This window comes from Pholcus phalangioides, unplaced genomic scaffold (assembly GCF_987345545.1).
Source record: "Pholcus phalangioides strain wild (caught in Gottingen) unplaced genomic scaffold, Ppha-v1.0 ptg000017l_1, whole genome shotgun sequence".
Lineage (NCBI taxonomy): Eukaryota > Metazoa > Arthropoda > Arachnida > Araneae > Pholcidae > Pholcus > Pholcus phalangioides.
In genome coordinates, this window is record NW_028301610.1 from 55,048,510 (window position 1) to 55,070,219 (window position 21,710).

Below are 21,710 nucleotides of genomic sequence, written 5' to 3' on the forward strand. Positions count from 1 at the left end.
AACGCATTATGTAACTCATTTCTGCCGACACGAAATGATCCAGTTAGTCGTCCCTCACAGCAGTGGAACTGAAATTTTTTTTCCTTTCTTCTTTTTCAGTAGCGAGTTGTAATGTGAATAAAACACATAAAACACATTAAAAAAACTGCGGAAAGCAGTGACAATTTGCGGTTTCTCGGAATTTTCGTAGTGAGATATTGGCTGTAAGCAAATGGGAAGGAGGGATAAAATAGGAATAGTAGGAGAGAATTACAGTAAAAAAAAAAAAAGCGATTGCGGCGAAAGTAGGAAAATAGTAGAAAAAATAGGAAAGCTGCGAGGCAGGGGCGTAGCCAGAAATTTCGTTCGGGAGGGGGGGACCACTTTCATTTCAGGGGGGACCAAAGTGACAGAACAATGTATTTGGCCACTTTTTTCTGTCATTTTCTCACATTTCGGGGGGGGGGAGAACCAGACCCCCAAGTCCCCCCCCCCCCCCGCTACACCCTTGCTGCGAGGTCTGCACTCAGTATACTGTGTAACATAGGAGATTCGAGACATCGTTTCGCCGCATAAGTAAAAACTTCCTCACCACTGGGCATGGGGGAATTTTCAGCTACTGGTTCAGCGGAGTGATGTCGTTCTACAGACCATCGATTTCCAACACTGACCAGTTTGCGACATAGGCAGGAAAACATGTCAAAACTAGCGATTCAGTAAAAATTTGTATTTTTAGAAACAAAAGTGTATAATCATATTAATTTACTAAATACGACAAAATCGTAATGGTTGGCAGGTATGCACAACCATTGGATGTTCCAATCCCATTCCCTGCTTTCACATTTCCTATTACAAAGGGAGAGAGCGTTTTTTTTTTCTCTTTTCTTCCTCTTTATATTTTGGGTAAGCTTCCTCTTATTTTTCTAGGCACTGCTATTCATCACCAGGGGGAATGCCTATTCTAAGAAAGATCATCCCTTCAGAGAAAAAAAAAGGACTTTTTCAGGAGCGGCTGCAAAAAGTAAGGAGTTATAAGGGCCCTTCCAGAGGAAAATGAAAAGTTAGGAGTTTTTAAGGAGTTTGTAAGGATGTGCGAACCCTGAAATTAAAGCCAGCTTGTATGACAATAAATATATTTTTTAAATTTCTGCACAATAATCAATTAATGAATAACATAAATTACCACTTTTCTCTGCTGCTCCTCCTTTCACAATTCTACCAATGATCACAGCCTCACCTTCATTTCGCACAGTTGCACCCTTAGTAAAAAAAAATACAAATTGATATAAATCTGACCCCTAGTTTATATAAATAATTTTATTTAAAAAAAAAATACAGTAAAACCAGTCTTCAACAGTTGAATCACAAGGGATCAAGATGTTTTTCCGTTGAACACAGGTTTCCGCTTAATAAAGGTTCAATTGACATAATGTGCAAAACTATATGTAATTATCTTGTAAGTAATTTAAAAATAATAAAAATAAATTAATTGAAAATAAAGTAAATAATTGAAGTATATATATATATATATATATATATATATACACTGCTCAAAACAATTAGGGGAGCAAGCAAAAAAGTGAAGAAAACCGTGCGAGACAGCCACGTATTGGCATACAATGGATAATACACCCGTATCAATGCGCAATACAGAAAAAAGACATAAAAAAATTTGGAAATAAGCTTTAATTCTTTAAAAATATGGAGAAAAGATGATTTAGGGCAACAATTTGGTTACATGTAAACGATAAAAAAAAGTACTGTTTAGACATGATGCATGAGTTTTAATAGGGCGTGTGGTCTCCTCGAACAGCTAAGACTGCTGCACACCTGTTTGCCATGGATGCGATGAGGTTATCGATCAGACTTTGGGGAATACTGTTCCACTCCTCAAGAAGTGCAATCTGCAAGTCTCGGACAGTAACAGGCGGCCTTGGTCACACAGCAATGCGTCGTCCGAGCATGTCCCAAACATGCTCGATTGGCTTCAGGTCAGGAGAGCACACTGGCCATTCCATACGCTGTATTGTTTCAGCTTCAAGCATGTTCTCCACCAGACGAGCTCTATGCGGTCCAGCATTATCATCCTGGAAAACAAAGGAATCTCCAATGGCTCCAGCGTAAGGGATGACATGAGGTCGTAGTATCTTGTCTGCATACCTTCAGGCTGTCAAAGTGTCATTCCGAATGATATGCAGGTCCGTACGTCCGCCTATGCTGATTCCACCCCATACCATCCAACCAGCTCGTCTGTATTGTGACCTTTCACGAACGAATGCGGGGTTATTTCGAGTGCCCCTGTTCCTCCATACCAGAACACGTCGGGTGTCACACTCCAGACTGAATCGGGACTCGTCTGTAAACAGCACTTGGCTCCAATCATGTTGCTCCCAATCTCGATGTTCAGCAGCCCATCTTCTTCGGGCCGCACGGTGGCGTGGGGTCAACTGATTGTAGACCATTGGCCTACGTGCATAGAGCCCTCCCTCATGAAGCCGATTACGTACTGCTTGGCTGGACACCCTTCGTCCTGTTGCCAAGAACAACCGTCTTTGCAGCTGCGTAGCATTCTCTGTTCTGTTTCGACAGGCTGTTAACCGTACATACTGGTCATCAGTTGCTGTAGTGGCGCGTGGCCGACCTTGCCCTGGTCGACGTCTAACATTTCCTGTTTCTTGGACCAACCAATCCAACCTTTACACTGATTTCTCCCACAAAAAAGCTTGCTTTTCTAAAAAATTTTGTTACTGTTTCAGAAAGCAACAGCTCCACTACATATGGCTTTTAAAACCACAGCGTGGAAGTACAGAAACGGTTTTTGCTAACTCAGATTGCCAAGCAAGAATGGCATAAAAATTTTGATAGAGCACGTCAACATTTTGTGTGATCCTTTGGACAATTGGTCGCGAAAAAGTCAGTGTTTGTGAAATTTTCCATTTAGATGGTACAATTTTCGTTTCCATTTCTGCATTAGATAGGTTCCGTTTAATCCAGGTTTTTAATGTGTATTTTGGCATTGAAATTATGGGAACCAAGAGTTTTTTCATTGAAGACAGGTTTCTGCTTAACACAGGTTCCATTAAAGACAGATTTTAATGTACTTAAAAAAAAATTTATATTTTATCTAGCTGTTAAGAATATTGCAGAGTACAAACATTTTAATAAGCATGCATAAAAAGACGTGTAGTAGAGCCTCTCTCAACCAACCCTCCTTAATCCTTCCACTACACTGAAAAAATCCTTATTTTTAAGCTCATTGTGTTGAGGTTTTAATTTTGTATTGAGGAAAAAATGATTAGAAACATACTTATTGAAGAATAATCATGTGTGTCAAGGCAAGTTACAACACATAAGTTTCCAAGAACTCCAGGGCCAGATTAAGATCCTTGAGGGCCCTGAGCACTTGAGTAAATTTGGTGCTCCTCCTTCATTTTTAACGTTTGAAGGCTAATAACTTTTACTTTCAGACATTTTTCACGTTTAGCTTGTTTTTGATGTAACCAATGCCAATAGAAAACCATCAGCTTTGAACAATATTTTTATTAGAACAAAGAAACAAATATCTACAGTGGGCATTATAAAACCCTGATATAACAGATCATCATCCAATCTTTATTTATCTTGGTAATTTTAAAAATAATATCGGCAACCATAAAGTAATCCACACTAGTTATGATCATAGCAAATTAAATTTATTACTATCTGATCCACCTTGGGTCTCTGATATATTATCATGCAATGATCCTAACACTGCTTATAAAATCTTTTTTAAACATTTTGAGGATATATTGAAAGCAGAAATAAGGTTAGAATTAAAGGTTCAGCATCCCCAAACAACCCTGGGTCTCTAGCTCAATTCTCACGTCTATTAAAAACAAAGACAGGATTTATAGTAGATTAAAATCCAATCCTTTCAACATTCAATTAAAAGAAAAATATAAAACCTATAAAAATATACTGACATCTATTTTACAGAATGCCAAATATTTTCTACTTATTTTTTTTGTTCAAACAAGGAAAAATAGATACAAGAGTGGAAATGAATGGAAAAAAATCAATCAAAACTGATTTCGGGTAAAAGAAAAGTCTTTAATGTTCTAGGTCGAAAACAAACACAGCCTGACAAATATGTGTCTGGATAATGGATCAGTCCAGGTCAGGCAGTTTTTACTGTATTAAAATCTACTCTGTATAATGGGAAGATGAATAAATTTAGAATGGGATTTTAAACATTTTAAATGCAACAAGAGGATAAAGAAAAAAAACAAAAACTCATCACCATCAACTGCAGAACATTGTTACTCTTAGAACACAGAAATTATTTCATTATTCAAATAAATATTTCTTACCAAAGGTTCATTTGTTTTGTCTATCTTCACAATTTTGACACTCCCTTCTGTATAATGTGATACTCTGTCAAGTAGCTCTTCATCAGATGTGACTTTTGGCACTGATTGCCTTTTGGCAATTTTGTCATGACTATAAAGGAGACCTTCTACCTCATATCTATTAAGAATATCAATCAGTTCAGCAGCATCTGGTGATGGTGCTTCTTGTAAAATATTTATTACCTGTAAATAGAAAAGAAATATGAGGTTGAACATTAATTATATAAAATAAACATTAGTTTATTACTACTCACTTCCACACATCACAAACATGACAAAAATTATATTTTCTGATTCTTTTGTATGTACAGTGAAACCTGGATATGACGATACTCTGCAAACCAAGAAAAATACCATTGTAGAGGGATTATCATTATATCGAGAGGCAGCAGTTTAACATAGACATTTCCAAACAAGACTTGGAGAAATATTTTTATAGCAGGATATATCATTATATCACGTATCATTGTAGTAAGGTTTTACTGAACTACAATATGACCTCCAACATCTGTATGTTCCCAAAATTTATTCCTAACATCAGATCTCTAACAATCAAGTTTGATTTATTTAATCAGAGAACATTTTTTCCTAAGAATTGGAATCTTGCTATTTTTTTTTTAGAAAATCATTTATTTTAGGGCCCCCCCCCCCCCAGCATCAAAGGCGAAGTCGACTGATCTAATGCATATATGTATAAATGAATCTACATCATCATCATGTTGCCCCCCCCCAGCAATAATGACCGTGCCCCCCCCAGACTTCCAAGTCTATCTCCGCCTATGGGGGCACCCTTGGGGGCCGTGTATATGGAGGTATAGCAACCCTAGACCTCCTCCTCCCCATCCCTGTTTTCTTTGTATCACAGCACCTACGATGAAACATCCTTTCTGAAACAAGTTCTGCGCGTCCTGTACCAACACTTTCTATAGCAGAAAGCCTCCATGCAAAGCTTGTGACATCACTGAAGTCGTTCATTTCACCTAGTCATTGCATATGGCGAAAAGGTAAAGATTTTGCATATGTCTGTCTGCTATATCCAATGGCTACAGGTGAAATGGATGACTTCAGTGACGTCAAAGCTTCGTGCGGAGGCTTTCTGCTATAGAAGGTGTTGCCTGTACCTCCTCTAAGGTTCCGCGAGCTTGACCATGAACTATGTAAGTGTAGCCGGGTCCAGACCTGTCATGCTGGATCACTCAAAAACTTGTTTTTAGTCCACAGCAAGGGGCGGTTGTGACAGAAAATAGGTTTTTGCATATTTGGGCATCAAGTAGAGCAACAGGTTTAGACCTGTAGTTTTACAGATTGCCTTCAATGCAGAGACAAAACAAATCGGCTCCGAGTCTTTGTCTTCACTCAAACTTTGTCACATATGTATACAAATTCATCGTTATGGTGAAAATCGATGCAATTTTAATAATAAGTAAAATACCACAAGAAACTTTTTTGAAACCTGATTTACGTATTATTGAGAACATCTCCCGTAGCTCTGTAGTTTATTGCAGCCGTCTGTAGAAACTACAGACAATCCGTAGCAGTTGGCAACTCTGCTTAAAGAGTATTTATTTCACTCCTAAATGATATGAGATAGCAAATGCTTTCCTAAAATGAAAACTGCTTCATACAAAGTGGAGACAACAAATTTTGGTCTTATCTTCTGTAACTCTCATTTAACATAGTTTCAAACTGAGATCACAACTCACCAGTTTTCTTTGAATTAACTAGCATTTCTACATGAAGAAACATTTACTCAGAACATTTTAAGAGTATAAGATTCATTGAGAGACTGGTTACTTGTGGAGATGAAGATTACAAGGAAGAAAATTCATCACAGCCCCCACGGGGACTCAAACCTCAGTCTCTTGCTTGCCGGACGAGTGCTCTACCATCTAAGCTATGGAAGCAGATAGAATATTTCAACCTTGGAGCGTACATATATGTTGAAAGGCACCGTACATGGATGGCGTCAACAATCAACTAATAGCTCGTAAATGACATAGGCCAACCTTAGTTGATTGTTGACGCCATCCATGTACGATGCCTTTCAACATATATATACGCTCCAAGGTTGAAATATTCTATCTGCTTCCATAGCTTAGATGGTAGAGCACTCATCCGGCAAGCGAGAGACCAGGGTTCGAGTCCCCGTGGGGGCTGTGATGAATTTTCTTCCTTGTAATCTTCATCTCCACAAATAACCAGTCTCTGAATGAATCTTGTATTGACAAGTGGAGAGGACATTTCTATATGCATTTTAAGAGCAGCCTGCAACAAGACTAGCATCGGAATTGACAGGTGCATGAAAACATGAGAATTTTATTACAAACTATTTAATTTGACTACCAACTTGCTGAAAAGATGTCTAGGTCCTAAACGCAGATGCATATACTGAACACACATGCATCTTTTTATGCACCATCTTTCATGAAATCAACCCTTGACAATATTTGCAGACTCAACATTATTTGTATCATGCTTGTAATCAAAGTGAAAGTAAAGTAGTAAATGCATGGAAACGTAGTATTGTATGTTCAAAGTACAATGGTACTTACTTAAAGCATGTGCCCTCCAAGTGTTTTTTGCCTGCATGTTTTTTAAAGTCTGCATGGAATGACAAAACAACATACAATCAAACCCCCCCAGCATGTTGCTTCAAACCCGGTTAATGCCACAAATTTTCTGTGAACAAATCTTCCGTATACTGTACAGTAAAATCTTGATAAGTCGTCACTCAAGTTATGTAGAAATTACGATGGCTCAAGCGAAGTGACGACTTAAACGAAGTGCCATCAGTTTCAATGTTTATAAATTTAAATTATTATTTAAAATTCAAAATATTATTTAAAATATTATTTAAAATTCAAAATATTATTTAAAATATTATTTAAAATTCAAAATATTATTTAAAATTTAAAATAATACATCATTTATCAAAATATTAATTAAAACTACAATATTAATAAAATTTATAAATAATAAAAGAAAAAAAACAAATTTTCAAACTTTTTAAGCATTTAGTGTTCATCTTACTGCATTATGGTTAAATACACTGGTAAGTTTATGATTTATACCAGTATTTTTTTTTTAATTTACAATAATCACAGCAAATGTTAGAATAATTAGCATTTCCCACAACACAATTTAATGCACATTAATTTTATATGTATGTCACATCTAATTTTTAGTGATTTGAGTTTTTTACCAGTAGGTCATGGTAAGCGCTTGAGTGGGCAGAAAATGCTCGAGATTCAAGTCTGATCCGGTGAAAGCAAGAGTACACCACTGGGAATACCCAAGTGCTCCATAGGAGAGAATTAATGAAATTCGTGATTTGGTGGAATTTCATGGATTTTGCAGATCCCATATTTGAGCATATGTTTTAAATTGTAGTCTATGCTCATTCAAAATGAATGGAAGTGTACCTGATGAAATTAACATGTTCAAGATAGTTGGATGCCTACAGGACTATCCTTCTCAATTTGGAATGCCTTTAGTGTTAGTGAGTGACAATGGTCCTCAGTTCACATCATGAGTGAGAGGAATAATGGAATAAAGCACAAAACGTGTGCTCCCTTCAAACCATCAAGCAACCGGCAGGTAGAGCAATACATTCACACCTTAAAATAATACCTTCGGGTAATGCATAGATTTCCTGAGAACATCTACCAAAACGTGAGCACGTTTTTGATGAATTACAGAAAAACACTAAATGAGACCACCATGCAAATCCTGGGAATGCTATTCCTAAAAAGAGAAATCTGAAACAGAATATACCTAGACTTACCAAATATAAAGAACAGGGTTCAAGAAAGGGTCAGAAACAATGTTACAGACTTCTATGACTGAACCTTCGAGTCAGTAGATTGTGTGGCAGTGAGAGATTACAGATCTGCAATAACAGGTGGAAGTTTGGAACTGTTTTAAACAAAGACAAAGTTCTACATTACACAGTAGATGTAAATGGGACTGGTCTGATAACATATCGACCAGATGAGAGCAGCTGGTGATCAAGTTCAGCCAATAGCGGTGGTACCTAGAATGGCTGACAATTTTTCATCAATTCCTCTTGCTGCACACTCCGAGGTACAGACAACTCTGGCAGAGATCAGCAGCAATCTACCAACACCAGCTAAGGCACCAGTAATGTCCAGCACTCTTATTCCTTTGCGATGTTCCCAACAAACCAAGAAATCTCCTGTCCGGTTGGATCTTTAATTAGTGGGGAGGAATGTGAACTGATAAGATTGATAAGGACTATCGCATAGGACATACAACCCCACCTAGTGTTATGTAAGGGGAACTCACAGTTCCACCCCGGACATCAAGCCAATAAGATGCCTAGATTTTCTGCTCTTGCTATATAAATTCTTGTCTATCTATATATGTATATAATCAATCTAAAGTCTAACGTAATAATAAATGCTTATCCAAGAAAATACCAATACACATTTGTTATCCACTTGGCACACCAAAGTGTTAAAGAAACACAACAGAAATCATAGTAAAAAAATAAGTACCTCTTGCACAATATTTTCAGCTTCCGTCATAGAAGGTGTAGGAGGACATTTGAAACAGCAAACTTCTTGAACCTTGTTGTGAATAGCTAATATGTTTTGAAAGTCCTCATTCTCAAGTAAACCTTCTAATAAATGGAGAAGATCTGCATCCTTCGGTTCATTAGCTCTTAGACTAACTTTCAGTCTATGTAACGTTTGAAGTAACTCAGATGCACCTGGATTATGAGTAAAAAAGGTTGAACCCTGTGGTTATAGAAATGCATGACTGAAAACTCTTGTACATAGTAAAAAATGATTGTATAGAAAACAATAAAATATAACAAGCTTTAATGATTAAGTCTATCAAATTTATCAATTTCTGGGTATGCAGGCTCAAGTTAAAATCTCAGCTGGGATATGAATGCATATTTTAAGCCATTGTTGAAATTTCCTCTAAATGGCAGGGCTATCTTTTATTTGCCATTTAGAGTGCTCAAGATGAACACTTATGAGATTTGATTTGAATGAGTTGAATTAGCAAAACTCCTGAAAATATGAACCTGCATTTCAGCACATCATGAAAATACGGGTTCTATTCATCAAATTAAACACTTTTTTTTATAATGTGACCTTCACGTAATCTCAAGAGATCAGTATGATCTGTCCAAGGAATTTGCTAGTGTTAGTAGACATCCATGCCTGAACTGGAATTTGAGCCCAGACCTGCAGTCAGAGGATAGCTCCATAACCACTTGCCTGCCAGGTGGTTCACATGGTCATAGAGATGGTATTTCAAAATCTGGGTCCTTTAGAAATAATTATAAATTCTCAAAATTAGCAAAAAATTAACTACATCACTAAAGAAAGGAAAGGTATCATAAATGCTCTGTGAACAATTTCAGAAATCTTTCTCAGAGTACATCAATGTACACTAATGAAATTGATGTTCAGGAATTACATATAAATTACAGTGGAACTTCAGTTTATGAGTGATTTTATTAACGAGCTAAAGTTTCAAACAAATTTTGATTTCATAAACAGCGATGGTTCACATTTTAAGCAAAAAAAATTGTGTTTGTTTAGTTTCACATGATCACAACTGAGATGATGGTTTTTCACTTTTGCCTACGCACGTACTGTGGAATCATGGGAAATATTCTCCACCCAAGATTCCCACTTGCAAAATGAACACGCATGTGAGTGTGGCTGTTTACGATATGAAAATACATATAGCATTGTAACCATGTGTATGTGCACACACATGAAGCATTTTTTATTCTACATCCAAGTGTAGTGTGACTTTGTTGTTTTAGTACCTGTGCTGCAACAATGATGAAGATGGGCTCCATGATGAAGGTGGTTGTGAAGAAAAGCAGTAGGAAGAGGATTACTCTGGCACTAAAAACGAAATCATAGAAAAGTATGAAAGTAGTCAACATCACAAGCTTCTATAGGAAGTCTACATCCATGATTTTTTGCACAACACTAAAAAAAAAATAACAGGGCTAAATAAAGCAAAAGGAGTTACAACATTATCAAAGCAATGGCCACGTGTGCTGGAGGATGTAGAAAAATTCCTACTCATGTGAGTGAATGAAAAGCAACTAGCTGGTGATATTGTGACTGAGAACATCTGAGAGAGAAAGGAAGAAGGCAAAGGTCTTGTATGCCAATCTCATGAGCAAACTGCCAGGTATGACAACAACAAAAATGAAGAAGGCTTTCAGACAGGCAGGGAATGGTTTAAAATGGTTATTTGAGGGGCTAGCTCGTGATCAGGAGCCACCAGTTGTTGAAGAGATTGCTTCCTTCGGAAACATCATAGGATTGGAAGTGAATGAGAATGATATTCAAGAACCAGTGAAAGAACATGGCCAAAAGTGCACCACAAACAAACTGATGGATTCTCATTCCTTGTAACAGCTTATGAACAGTATCTCGTCTGAGGAGGAAGACGAAAGAAATGAGAGAAGGACTCCCTCACTTTAAATGAGATTAGAGAGATGTAAGAAATGTGGGGAATATGTGCGAAATTGTATAGAAAACAAACCACCCAAATAAAGCTATAGCAGTGCAAGCAATAAATCTGGCCAATGTCAATGCAATTTCCTATTTCTGAGAAATCCTAAAAGGGAAGCATAAGCAATCCCGTGTACCTCCTACCACCCGATAGGTTCGTTTTCAAAGTCATACAAAAAGAATAGGTATGCAGACAACAGTGAGCCTGCAAATTGTCTGAAACAGTAGTCCTCTCAGAGTTTAAAATAGGTTAATATGTAAACACTAATGTATTGTATGTTTACTTTATGACAATATTATATTACAGGGGCGTAGCCAGAAATTTCGTTCGGGGGGGGGACCACTTTCATTTCGGGAGGGGACCAAAGTGACAGAACAATGGATTTGGCCATCTTTTTCCCTTTTTTCTGTCATTTTCTCACATTTCGGGGGGGGGGACCAGACCCCCAAGTACCCCCCCCCCCCCTCGCTACGCCCTTGTTATATTATGTATCACAATATTATTGTATTGTATTATTCATTATAGTCCATGCTCAATTTTATGAACTACACGTTCTTATGAACTAATCCTCTGGTCTCAAACAATATACTATTCAGCTGAGCAACTTCCCCATTTAGGAACTTTTGATATTACAAACTGTTTTTCATGTCCACACAATTTTGTAAAAACGAGAGTCGACTATATCATTATTATGTTGTATTATTGATTAAATGCAATTTTTATTAGCCATTTTTATATCAATGAATAATTGTAAAATAAATCATCTGACATAACATTATTTTTTATGGGGAAGTTCAATTCTATGTATGAGTAACTATTGACTTGGTCGCGGGTAACTGAGCTGTTACCCGTGACTTTGCTAGCGTGGATTTGATAATCTGAAAATTGCTTTTGGCGACGATTCTTTCCAATAACATTTGAATTCCTCATAACCTCCCTCCTGGGTGTGGCAATTCCAGAAATCCCATCTTGGCAAGTCTATATTATAAAATATAATACTGACCAAATTTCATATTTATAGCTTCCAGGGTTTGGGCTCAGTGATTATTGCCTCATATAACTTTTGCACCACCCCCTTATGTCCTCCTTACAGTATGAATTTTGAAAAATCCCTCATTAGTGAGTTTTCACATTACAAAATGAAACTACTGACCAAATTTCATATTTATACCTTCGGCGATTTGGCTCGGTAATGATTGTCCCATTTAACCTTTGAGCTCTCTCATGACCACATTAGGGGCTGAATTTTGAAAAAACCCTCTTAGTGAATCTTTACATCAAGAAATAAAACTACAGTAGAACACTGATTATCCGAAAATAAATTTTCCAAACAACTCCGTCAACCGAACACCTTTTCAACCTAACTAATTTTCAATTTTCTATAGTCAATAATGCTGAACACAGTTGGTATTTTCTTGGAACTTGAATCCTCTCATCTCGTAACTCGATAGCTTCGTTGTATTGTACAATAATACACTTCTTGGTAATTGGGGCTGTTCAAGTATTACGTCAGCAAATTTTTAGCCATTTTTGACCCCTTCTCCCCTCGTCAGCAAAATTTAGTCAGCATTGCCCCCCCCCCACCTCCTAATGCATATTGGTGGGATCAGAAACGCACGTGGTAGGGGGTGTCTTAGGGGGCTCATGCACTTCCCCCAGATGGAAAAAAAAATTTTTTAATGCAAAAATTTTTTTTTAAAAAATTAAATTTCCGAAAGAAAATACCTTTATTATGTTATTATAATCAATTTCTGTTCATTTCAATACTATTTGAAGGGTAAGAATTCAAAATTTCTTTTTAAGAAATTATTACGACCGACCCTTTCAGCCATATATGGTAAACCCACAGACCAAATGTGGCACTGAAGGTTATCTGATCCCCTCAAACCTAATTTTGTAAAAATTAACTAAGCGGCACATTTAAAAATCGCTTAAATGACCTGTGGCACAATTCCAGAGCATTTAAGTGGCCTGGGGTACATTTTCAGATCACTGAAGTAGGCTTCAAAGATCACTTTAGTAACCAGACACAGTTCCAAAACACTTAAACGATTCGTGGCACATTTAGAGATCACTTGAGTGACATGTGGCACAGTTTTAGAGCACTTAAGCGGCTCCCAGTGAGGTTCTACATCACTCAAGTTACCTGCAGAACATTCCCAGATTACTGAAGTAATCCGTGGCACATTTCCAGAGCACTTGAAGGATCTTTGAAACATTTAGAGATCACAAAAGTGGCTCTGTAGGGGACTTATCAATAGAGAGAATGTTAGTTCAGGTGCCCAATAACTATACAAAGGTTTTTTTTAAGTTTTTGGCACACTTAATGAGATGCCGTTAAGAATATTTCATATCTTCAAAAAGGGTGGTTGATAACGTAAGCATCATCCAAACTCCCCTCCCCCTTGTCTTCAAAAGTCAGCAAATCGGAACCCCCCCCCCCCCCCCATCGATGCTGACGTAATACTTGAATGACCCCATTGTACATACCATACCTGTGAGCTATAGATGTAAACAATTGTGGATCCTGGTACAGTGTATGTAGTTAGAAACGATTGACAAGCAAACAAACGTGTGAATTCTGCTCCATATAGGAGCAGATTTAGCTGTCATTTTCTTTCTCGTCTACGAATTCATCTTAATCCTGTGGGTGTGCCTTAATGAAAGGAAGGCGAGAGGGTCTTCTTGACAACAAATCTTATCACGGTTTTGTTGGGGAAGGGGGGGGGGGTAGTATCTTCCCTAGCTTGCTTAAAAACAGCTATTTTTCAATCTTATTTTAGCTTCAGTAGTGTCAACACTTTTTGTCTCTCTCAAGTGCAGAATGGTGACAAAATGAAAACGCATTGTTTTAAACATTAAAAAAAAGTGGAAATGGTGAAAAGATTGAAAGCGACTGATGGTGAAAACTTACAGCTGAATATGGACTAGGTGTGGCAACCATCAGTGATTTAAAAAATATTGCGATAAAATAGAAAATTTTGCAGCCAGTTTGAAAACAGAAGATGGACTAAAGTCTTGCGAAGTTTTAGGAAGTTATGCCCGTATTTTCATGGTTTCAACGCAACCACTGTAGACGATTACAATCTTCCAGATTCTAAAAAATGCTTAGATATGCTTCAAGGAAGCATAGGGAATAGCAAGGGAACTCCCTGTATTCCAGTCCTGTCATGAAGAGGATGTGTCTCAGTGGTTGAAAATTGATAGTAACGATCTGGGATATCATTTTTTTGGATGACGTAGAAATAATTACGAAAGTGAACGATCAAGTTGATCAGGATGACTGTGAAAGTGATGAAGATGAACCATCAGCAGATGTAATAATGCACAGTGAGGCAGAAAAGTGTTACACAAAAAATGTCTCGCGTGGTTAGAATCGCAGCCTAATGCTGATCCGCTTCAATTTTAATGTTGAAACTATTACGGGATGCGACTGCAAAATGTTGTATAAACAAGTTGAAGCAATTAAAGATAGATTACTTTTTTTGAATGGTTTGATGGCATTATTTATCACACACACATATATTTGTTTTACTATTTTATTTTTTCTTTTGTGATACACTGCTTTTTTTTCATTTACTTTTCAGAATAAGTCTGTTAAATTTAATTATTTTAAAGTTTTTGTTGTTAAATTTCAATTTATTCCTTTGTGTTATCGAATTTGTTTCAAAATCGATTTTCAAACTTTTCACTTTTCCAAACCTTCTCAGTGAGTCTTTATGAAATAAAACTACTGACCAAACTTGATAAATATTGCTCCAGCAGTTTCGACTAGGCATGATTTCTCTGTATAATCTTTGACTCCCTTAAGAGATTGAATTTTGAAAAACCCGTTCTTAGTGAGTCTTTGCATCATGAAATACAAATACAACACCATAACACGCAAAATGCCCAACAAGGTGGCTGAGAAAAACATGCCCATAACAGATATGGATGTCATATTTCAAAAATACGGCAACCCAATTAAAAATTCAATTATAAACAATATGAACATGCATCAACCGCAAATCAGATGCCTATCAGCATATTCCCCGTTTGTGTAGTCAGCCATAACGATACTCACTGAAACAGACAACTAACTACTACACGTGCTTACTAATGCAATAGTGTTAATTTACGTCATCCGCAGTGTGTGATCCTACCCCAGTGCATGCGTTTCATGATGCTGTTTATGATATGATACACACATATGATGAGCAAACCCGGAAACGCATTCAGCAATCAACTGACATTCATCTTTCCTCTCCTCTGGACTCAGAACCTGAATGCGTTTTTTGTGATTTTCATCCTCCTAACATGGTTTGTGGCACCATGTTTCATTGCAATTTTTGTTCCTCTTAATGCCTACTAACAACCCTCCGAGTTTGTCGACCCATTAACAGAACACCCTGTATATAGATTTGGATTATGAGCATGATCGCAGAGCAAATTATGCTCATGAACCAAAATTTCACTAGTTAAGTACATAAAATATTGTTATTAAAACAAAGTACATATATATTTTTTGAGGGAAAACTTTATTGAGGAAAAAAAATAAAAAAATGAAAATAAATTTGGACACTTAATATTCAACAACTTCATTTTTGAAGAACTATACATTGAGAAATCAAAGAAATTCACAACGCTTTCATCAAACTATAAGATTTTCAAAAGAATGACTGGAATGTCATTCGTTTACATTTGTAACATAGAAGTAGAATCCAGTAGTCCCAACAATTAAAGCATCCAGAGATGTTAGATTTTGTGGTGACTATAATCTCACTCTAAAATTTTTCAACTAGGAATGTTCACTGTTCAGCAATATTCTACTGATACTATATACATTGCTTCTGTTACACTCCAACTTACATCCCCTCAATTTATATCACCCAGCATTTACTTAAAATTCTCTTTTTTAGAGTGACTATTACTTAACCACACATATACTTTCTTTTGGAGAATCTCTAATGAATTGGTGCATGATGGAAAGTGTGTTCTGAATACCTGTGTGGCCCTAATGTACTTATGTTTAAAGAGTTATACATGTTTAGTGTTCCAATGATATCGCTATCTGTTTTCTATATTTTGAGGTGAAAATGACAGGTGCTAAACTTTCATGTTATATAAGTATCATTTTGAAGGTCTGCCATAGAAAACCAACAAGCCAACTTTAGTTGGATTTGAACCAAGATCCTCCTGCCTAATGCAAGTTTATCACAATGCCCACATGACAGCATAGCAACTTTATTAGGTAGAGATTGATTACATTTATAGTTATATACGATATTTATAGAGTGACTATAAAGTTATTCTAAAATTTGTTAGATATGAATGCTCACCGACATCCAACCAAAAAATACTGTATAAAGCTACAGTAATATACACAACCTACGTTCCATTAATTTACAACAACCTTTATTTATGCCATTTCAAACTGAATTTTTTTTTCAATTAGACACACTTTGAGCAAATCTTTATGGCTTTTGGAAAAATGGAAAAATTTACCTCAATTTTCTTAGTCTTGAAGTGACTAACAAAAACAAGACCCGACTAATTTCTGACATAACTCAGGTTATCACTACACTTCATTAATTGCAAAAATTTCAAAAATAGATTCAGCACAAGCTTATCTGGAATTTCCAGACTCAGCTAAGACAATTATCTCAATAAGGATACATTCAAAGTCAAAATACTCTAATACAGAATAAACATTGCTCCAGGGTAATTTCAAAATTCAATTAAAAATTTCAAATTCAGAAAGCATCCATCCATATTTAAAATAACCTTTTGATTGAGACCTCTTTCAAAGAAGAGCCAGTTTCACTACTAGAGAGCAAGTTCTTTTCATTTGTAACAGTAGTCTGTTGGGAGTCTTTTTGGGAAAAGGGTTAAATGGTTTTTTGGGTTGTGAAGGGAATTCACTCTTTGAAGTCAAAGATTGAGGCAGTTCAAGCCTTTCTAGTTCCAAAAAATGAGTAGCAGCTCCAAGCATTTATGAGACTAATGAATTTTTATAACATCATAAGGCAACTAAAGCAAAATTTATGCATAGATTGCTTGACCAAAAGTCTATACAAAAAGAAATCTCAAAAATGTACTGAGAATGTGATACCCCACAGTTTTCAATAAAACATACTTCTAGTACAATATATGATGTTTAATATAAAAAAAAATTTGCACTCACCATAAGTATGAGAGAGCTCTGTTGATCCTTTACTGCTATTTAAGGTATCAGAAGCATACAAATGTGGGTCTTCTTCATAGCATGTATTAACAATACCTACACAAGGAGCTTCAGGTGGGTTATTTTCTAATGCTTGGAGCTTTTTGGAACCTCTTAAAGAGTTTCTTAAAAACTCATTTTCTTTTGCTTGACGTTCTTCTGCTTCTCTTCGTTTTTTCAGATCTCCCTTGAAAGATTTTTAATAGAATGGTATTTAAGAAAAAGTGGTAATAGATATGATTTTTTTTTTAATTAAAAAAAAATAAAACCTACTGCACAATATTTAAAATGCCAGAGCCTATAAGATTCAATCTAGCCTGTTAAATTCTAACCATATGGTACCTAATTTCTGACGGAGGGAGTGAGGCGATCACCCCAAAGATTCTGATAATATTGAAAAATAAGCCTGTCCTATATTGTACGGGGCAACAGTGGCAATTTATTATATTTACCAATATGAGTTGGGGATTATGCATAATCACCAGAAAATATGATAAATTTACAATCTTTACAGAACAAAATTTATCAATCTAGCCACAATTATCTATTTCAAATTTATTGCATTTACCATAACATATATAATCATTCATTTATTTATTAATAAACATACCTGGTACTTTCGTAGCCTCTCAAGTTCTTCTTTGCTGATATTTTCACTAGTTTTATCACAGGGAAGAGAGCCATTTGTGTCAGGAGACTTAACTTTACAAACTTGTCTATTTACATTATTTACACTTTCTCTTTTAGATTTTTGAAGAGTATCACTACTATTTTGTGGAGTGATTTCAGAGTGATCTTTTTGTAACTGATCACTTGTAAGTTCTTGAATCTTTGGTGGAGGGTACCTAGGAGCACTCTTGGACACCCCTACAAAGCTATCGGGGACATCCACAGCCATTTCTCTAGGTTTACGAGCATCATGGGATGCTGATCCCCTATTCTGTTCGATGCGATTTTTTTTGCATGACTCACTGGGAATTTTTGATTTGTCAGGAATATTTGGCAACAAAGTCTCAATAGACACACAGTTCTGAGAAAATTTCACCAGATCACCACTTTTCTGATTTTCAATTAGTAATCTCTCTCGTGGTGGTGTTTCGGGAGAAGAGAATGATTTCTGATCTTCAATATCTTGAGTGTCTAAAATTTCTTGTTTGAGTTCAAGTTCTTGGTCTCCAACTATAACATGGTGAGAATCTTTAGCAGATGTCACTTCATTGAAACCTGGGCTGTGGTTTTTAACTTGCCCATTAGAGTGGTTCAGTTGGTCTTTTTTCAACCGTTTAAGAGTAGCATTGTGAATTTCAGGAACAGTAGTGACATAGATAGGATTTGTATCAATAACTCCATTCAGATCAGGTTTTCCTTGAGAGCTTTCATTAAGTTCTTGAGAAAGTTTCGTCATATCCACAGGTTTGATCTTCTTTAAGGCTGAAAGTTTTTCAAGCCTTTCTCTGGCTTGCTGCTCAACAGCAATCACAAAAGCATCTTGGACATTGCTGTTTTGAGACAAGTCAAGAGCTGTGAACACAAATAGATTGTTATTAGGATCTCATAATTCAAAAATGTAAAAAAAAAAAAAAAATTGACAAAAAATTAGTTACCATATTCCTTACCCATTTCCTTAATAAAGCCACAGTCTATACAGCTTTAAAAGTTAATTTTTAGCTCTAGCACAGCCTATTCAATAACTTAGACCTCAACAGATTTTAATTAATTCTTCTGAGAGTATTTTTTGATGTATTCTTTTTTAATTGAGTTTAAAGAAAAACCAAGTTTTTACTCCAAAGAATAATGTCTAATATTGCATTGCATTACATCATAAATTTCTCAAACAAATATTGAACAGTAAGTTGAATGCATGACATTTAATTTTATTTCCATATCAGTGTTTTTCTTTAGCTCTTGAATGAAAGTATATGAGGCATAACCCTTTCAGACTCTATATGCACAAATAGGGTGGGGGGTTGCTTTTTCTTTGCTCACTGTAGATATTATTTTAACCTCAGGGAGTTCAGCTCTGACTTCAAGGATTATGGGTGCTTTATCATTGAAGTCAGGGCTGAACTCCCTGAGGTTAAAAAAGAATACCACACAGTGAAGAAAAAACCTCACATTTTAGTGAGTGGTGGGTCTGACAGAGTGTCATGATATATCTTCAATTTTGTTTTATTCACCTGGCAAATGTTAGATATGTAGATCAGTTAGAATAAGGCTGGGTTTAAACTGTCATGTGAAAAACCTCAAAGGTTGATTTTAAGTATACAAATTCCCATTGAAAATACACATTGATTGCATATAATGTTCAAAGTCGCCATGTTATATGCAAAGAATATATACTTAATATGATTGTAGAATAATTTTCTGCCCCCACAGAATTATTTTGGACAATATATGTGTGTATTTTTTCTTGTAAAATACATAATTTGAATAGAGCATAACATAAAAGCCGAAGGAACTATGGAACTATTTGATATTCTTCAATTCGAAACGATTCTTGACCTTCCAAAATTTCTTGAACTGTTTACATATGTGTATTGATATAAACCATATCTGCTGTGCTCTTTTTATAACAGATACAAATTTAAAAAGTTCTTTTATGCCATATATGTAATGCTGATTTCTGTTATTATCTAGATAATCACTCATACTTAAAACGATACCTCTTATTGTGCATAACAATAGAATATATCTAGCAATCAAAATCAGTGCCGTCTTAACACATGGGTCCACCCGGGGGCCTCAGAAAAATGAGAACTGAATTTTTTGAGAATTTTCCAAGTGGGGGCCCATTACATTCTTAAGACGGCCTTGATCAAAATGCTAAATTGTAGGACTAAAATGTATGACTATATTTTCAGTTATGCCCTGGTCCATATTCTGGATAAGTGGAGTTGTATTCGCTGGGAGAAAAAGAGGCATATTATTCTGCCATCATCACTTTTGAGTTCACAAGAGGAGTGTGTCGGGGCATTGTCCATTAACAGCAGTGCTTTCTGCAGCAACTGCTTTTCATTCATATGAGTTCTAACTTGAGGAACAAAAATATTGTGGAACCATTCTGAAAAAATTGTTTGGTCCATCCAAGCACTTTTTTGGGCATAACAGTTCACAGTCAATGTGCTCATATTTAAAATTTTGAAAGCACAGGGTTTTTTGGATTTACCAATTACAAAAGCAGGGGTAATCTATGACTGCCAGTGGCATTTGCAAAGACCATAGCAGTGATCCGATCTTTTTGGATCTTAAAACCTGGGGCTGTTTTTTCTGAAAGAGATGCCAATGTCTTTTGTGGCAAAAGCTTTCCAATTGAGATCGGTTTCATCACAATTGTACACTTCTACCCTCATGAGGTTCAATTTAGATATTTTTAAATTTAGTTGTTCCTTGAAATCAGCAATGACTGCACTATTTGCAATAAGTTTTTCCCCACTAATGTTTAGTTGTCAAATACAGTGACAGCATCATGTTTGATATCACACTAACAATAAAATCAAAGAGATTAATCATTACTTTTTTAGGTCTACATATAAGAAGTGAAACCGAAACACAGCTTAAAAATACAGAACAGTAGCACTATCACAATGTTATGCTGAAAAAGCCAATCAAGGCACTATGGAACAAAACATTCATTCGAACACACAGGCTACTCAGTCACGACTAAGACCAGTGTCTAATTCAATAGCGACTGGTGTGTGATGGGTTTGTGGCTCGCCAGATCATGCTCAATGCCTCCACCATTGACGATTGATCACTTTCACCATCATAGACTACAGTCACTTCTGACTTTATACAGTAGGGTGTAAAAGTAATCCGTGGACAATTTTAAAGATGTCTGTTTGTTGATACTCACACATTTTTTTAGATGATGATGGATAACAGAAACTGATGGTTAAACGAGTGATGGTTAATCAAAGTTTTACTGTAGGTAAATTATCTATAGCATATTGTGTTGTCCTTAGACATAGTTCTTTGTCAATGTAGACTGAACAAAATGTTACACAGTAACTTTAACATTTAAAAGTCTACTTACTACAGTACTACTGTCACGTCTCCCCCTCACACCCTGGGGCAAGGTTCCAGCCCTGGGACCCAGGATGATTCTCATCATTTTTTGTTTTTTCCACACTATTAATTCACTGTAGAGGGGCTCTTGAAAAGTCTGGCCAGGGACCCATCAAAGATTTCAGCCTTGGGGACTCTGCTTCAGCATATGGGGGGGAGGTGACTATTGTCTGAGCGCATAATTCCAGATCAGCATTTCTCAACCTAAGGTCTGTGGACTAGAGGTGGTCTGCAGGCAGACTTAATAATTTAATTAATTGTAACTGAATGAAAAATTATTAAAAAATTGTGATTGATATTAGTAGTAACTAGGGCTCAAATTTTTATGCCCTAAAGATGAAACGTCATTGATGATAGGTTAAAATACCTAAATTTAGAGAGATATAGATGGCTTTTTTCTCACCCCAAGATATCAAGGAAACATTTATTTTTCTGGATATTGTGCTGTGGTGAACTTGGAAAGACCAGTCTTGGTGCAAAAGATGGAAAAGTCTCCCAGCAGAGACAAGATGACTTTTCTTTCCAAGTTCACCTCAGCACAATATCCAGAAAAATAAATG

The 21,710-nt window shown here is 36.1% G+C and overlaps 1 protein-coding gene across 1 annotated transcript in view; it reads right to left on the reverse strand.

Annotated features, from left to right (window-relative positions):
* Positions 1-21,710, reverse strand: part of sdt (MAGUK p55 family member stardust) — a 150,341-nt gene that overhangs the window by 62,166 nt on the left and 66,465 nt on the right. Inside the window, exons 4-8 of the mRNA XM_089246404.1 lie at positions 17,696-18,606; positions 17,047-17,272; positions 8,885-9,099; positions 4,329-4,550; positions 1,163-1,238 (exon numbers count right to left, since the gene is read on the reverse strand). Coding sequence (XP_089102530.1) covers positions 1,163-1,238; positions 4,329-4,550; positions 8,885-9,099; positions 17,047-17,272; positions 17,696-18,606 — 1,650 coding nt within the window. The remainder of the gene's footprint in view (positions 1-1,162; positions 1,239-4,328; positions 4,551-8,884; positions 9,100-17,046; positions 17,273-17,695; positions 18,607-21,710) is intronic.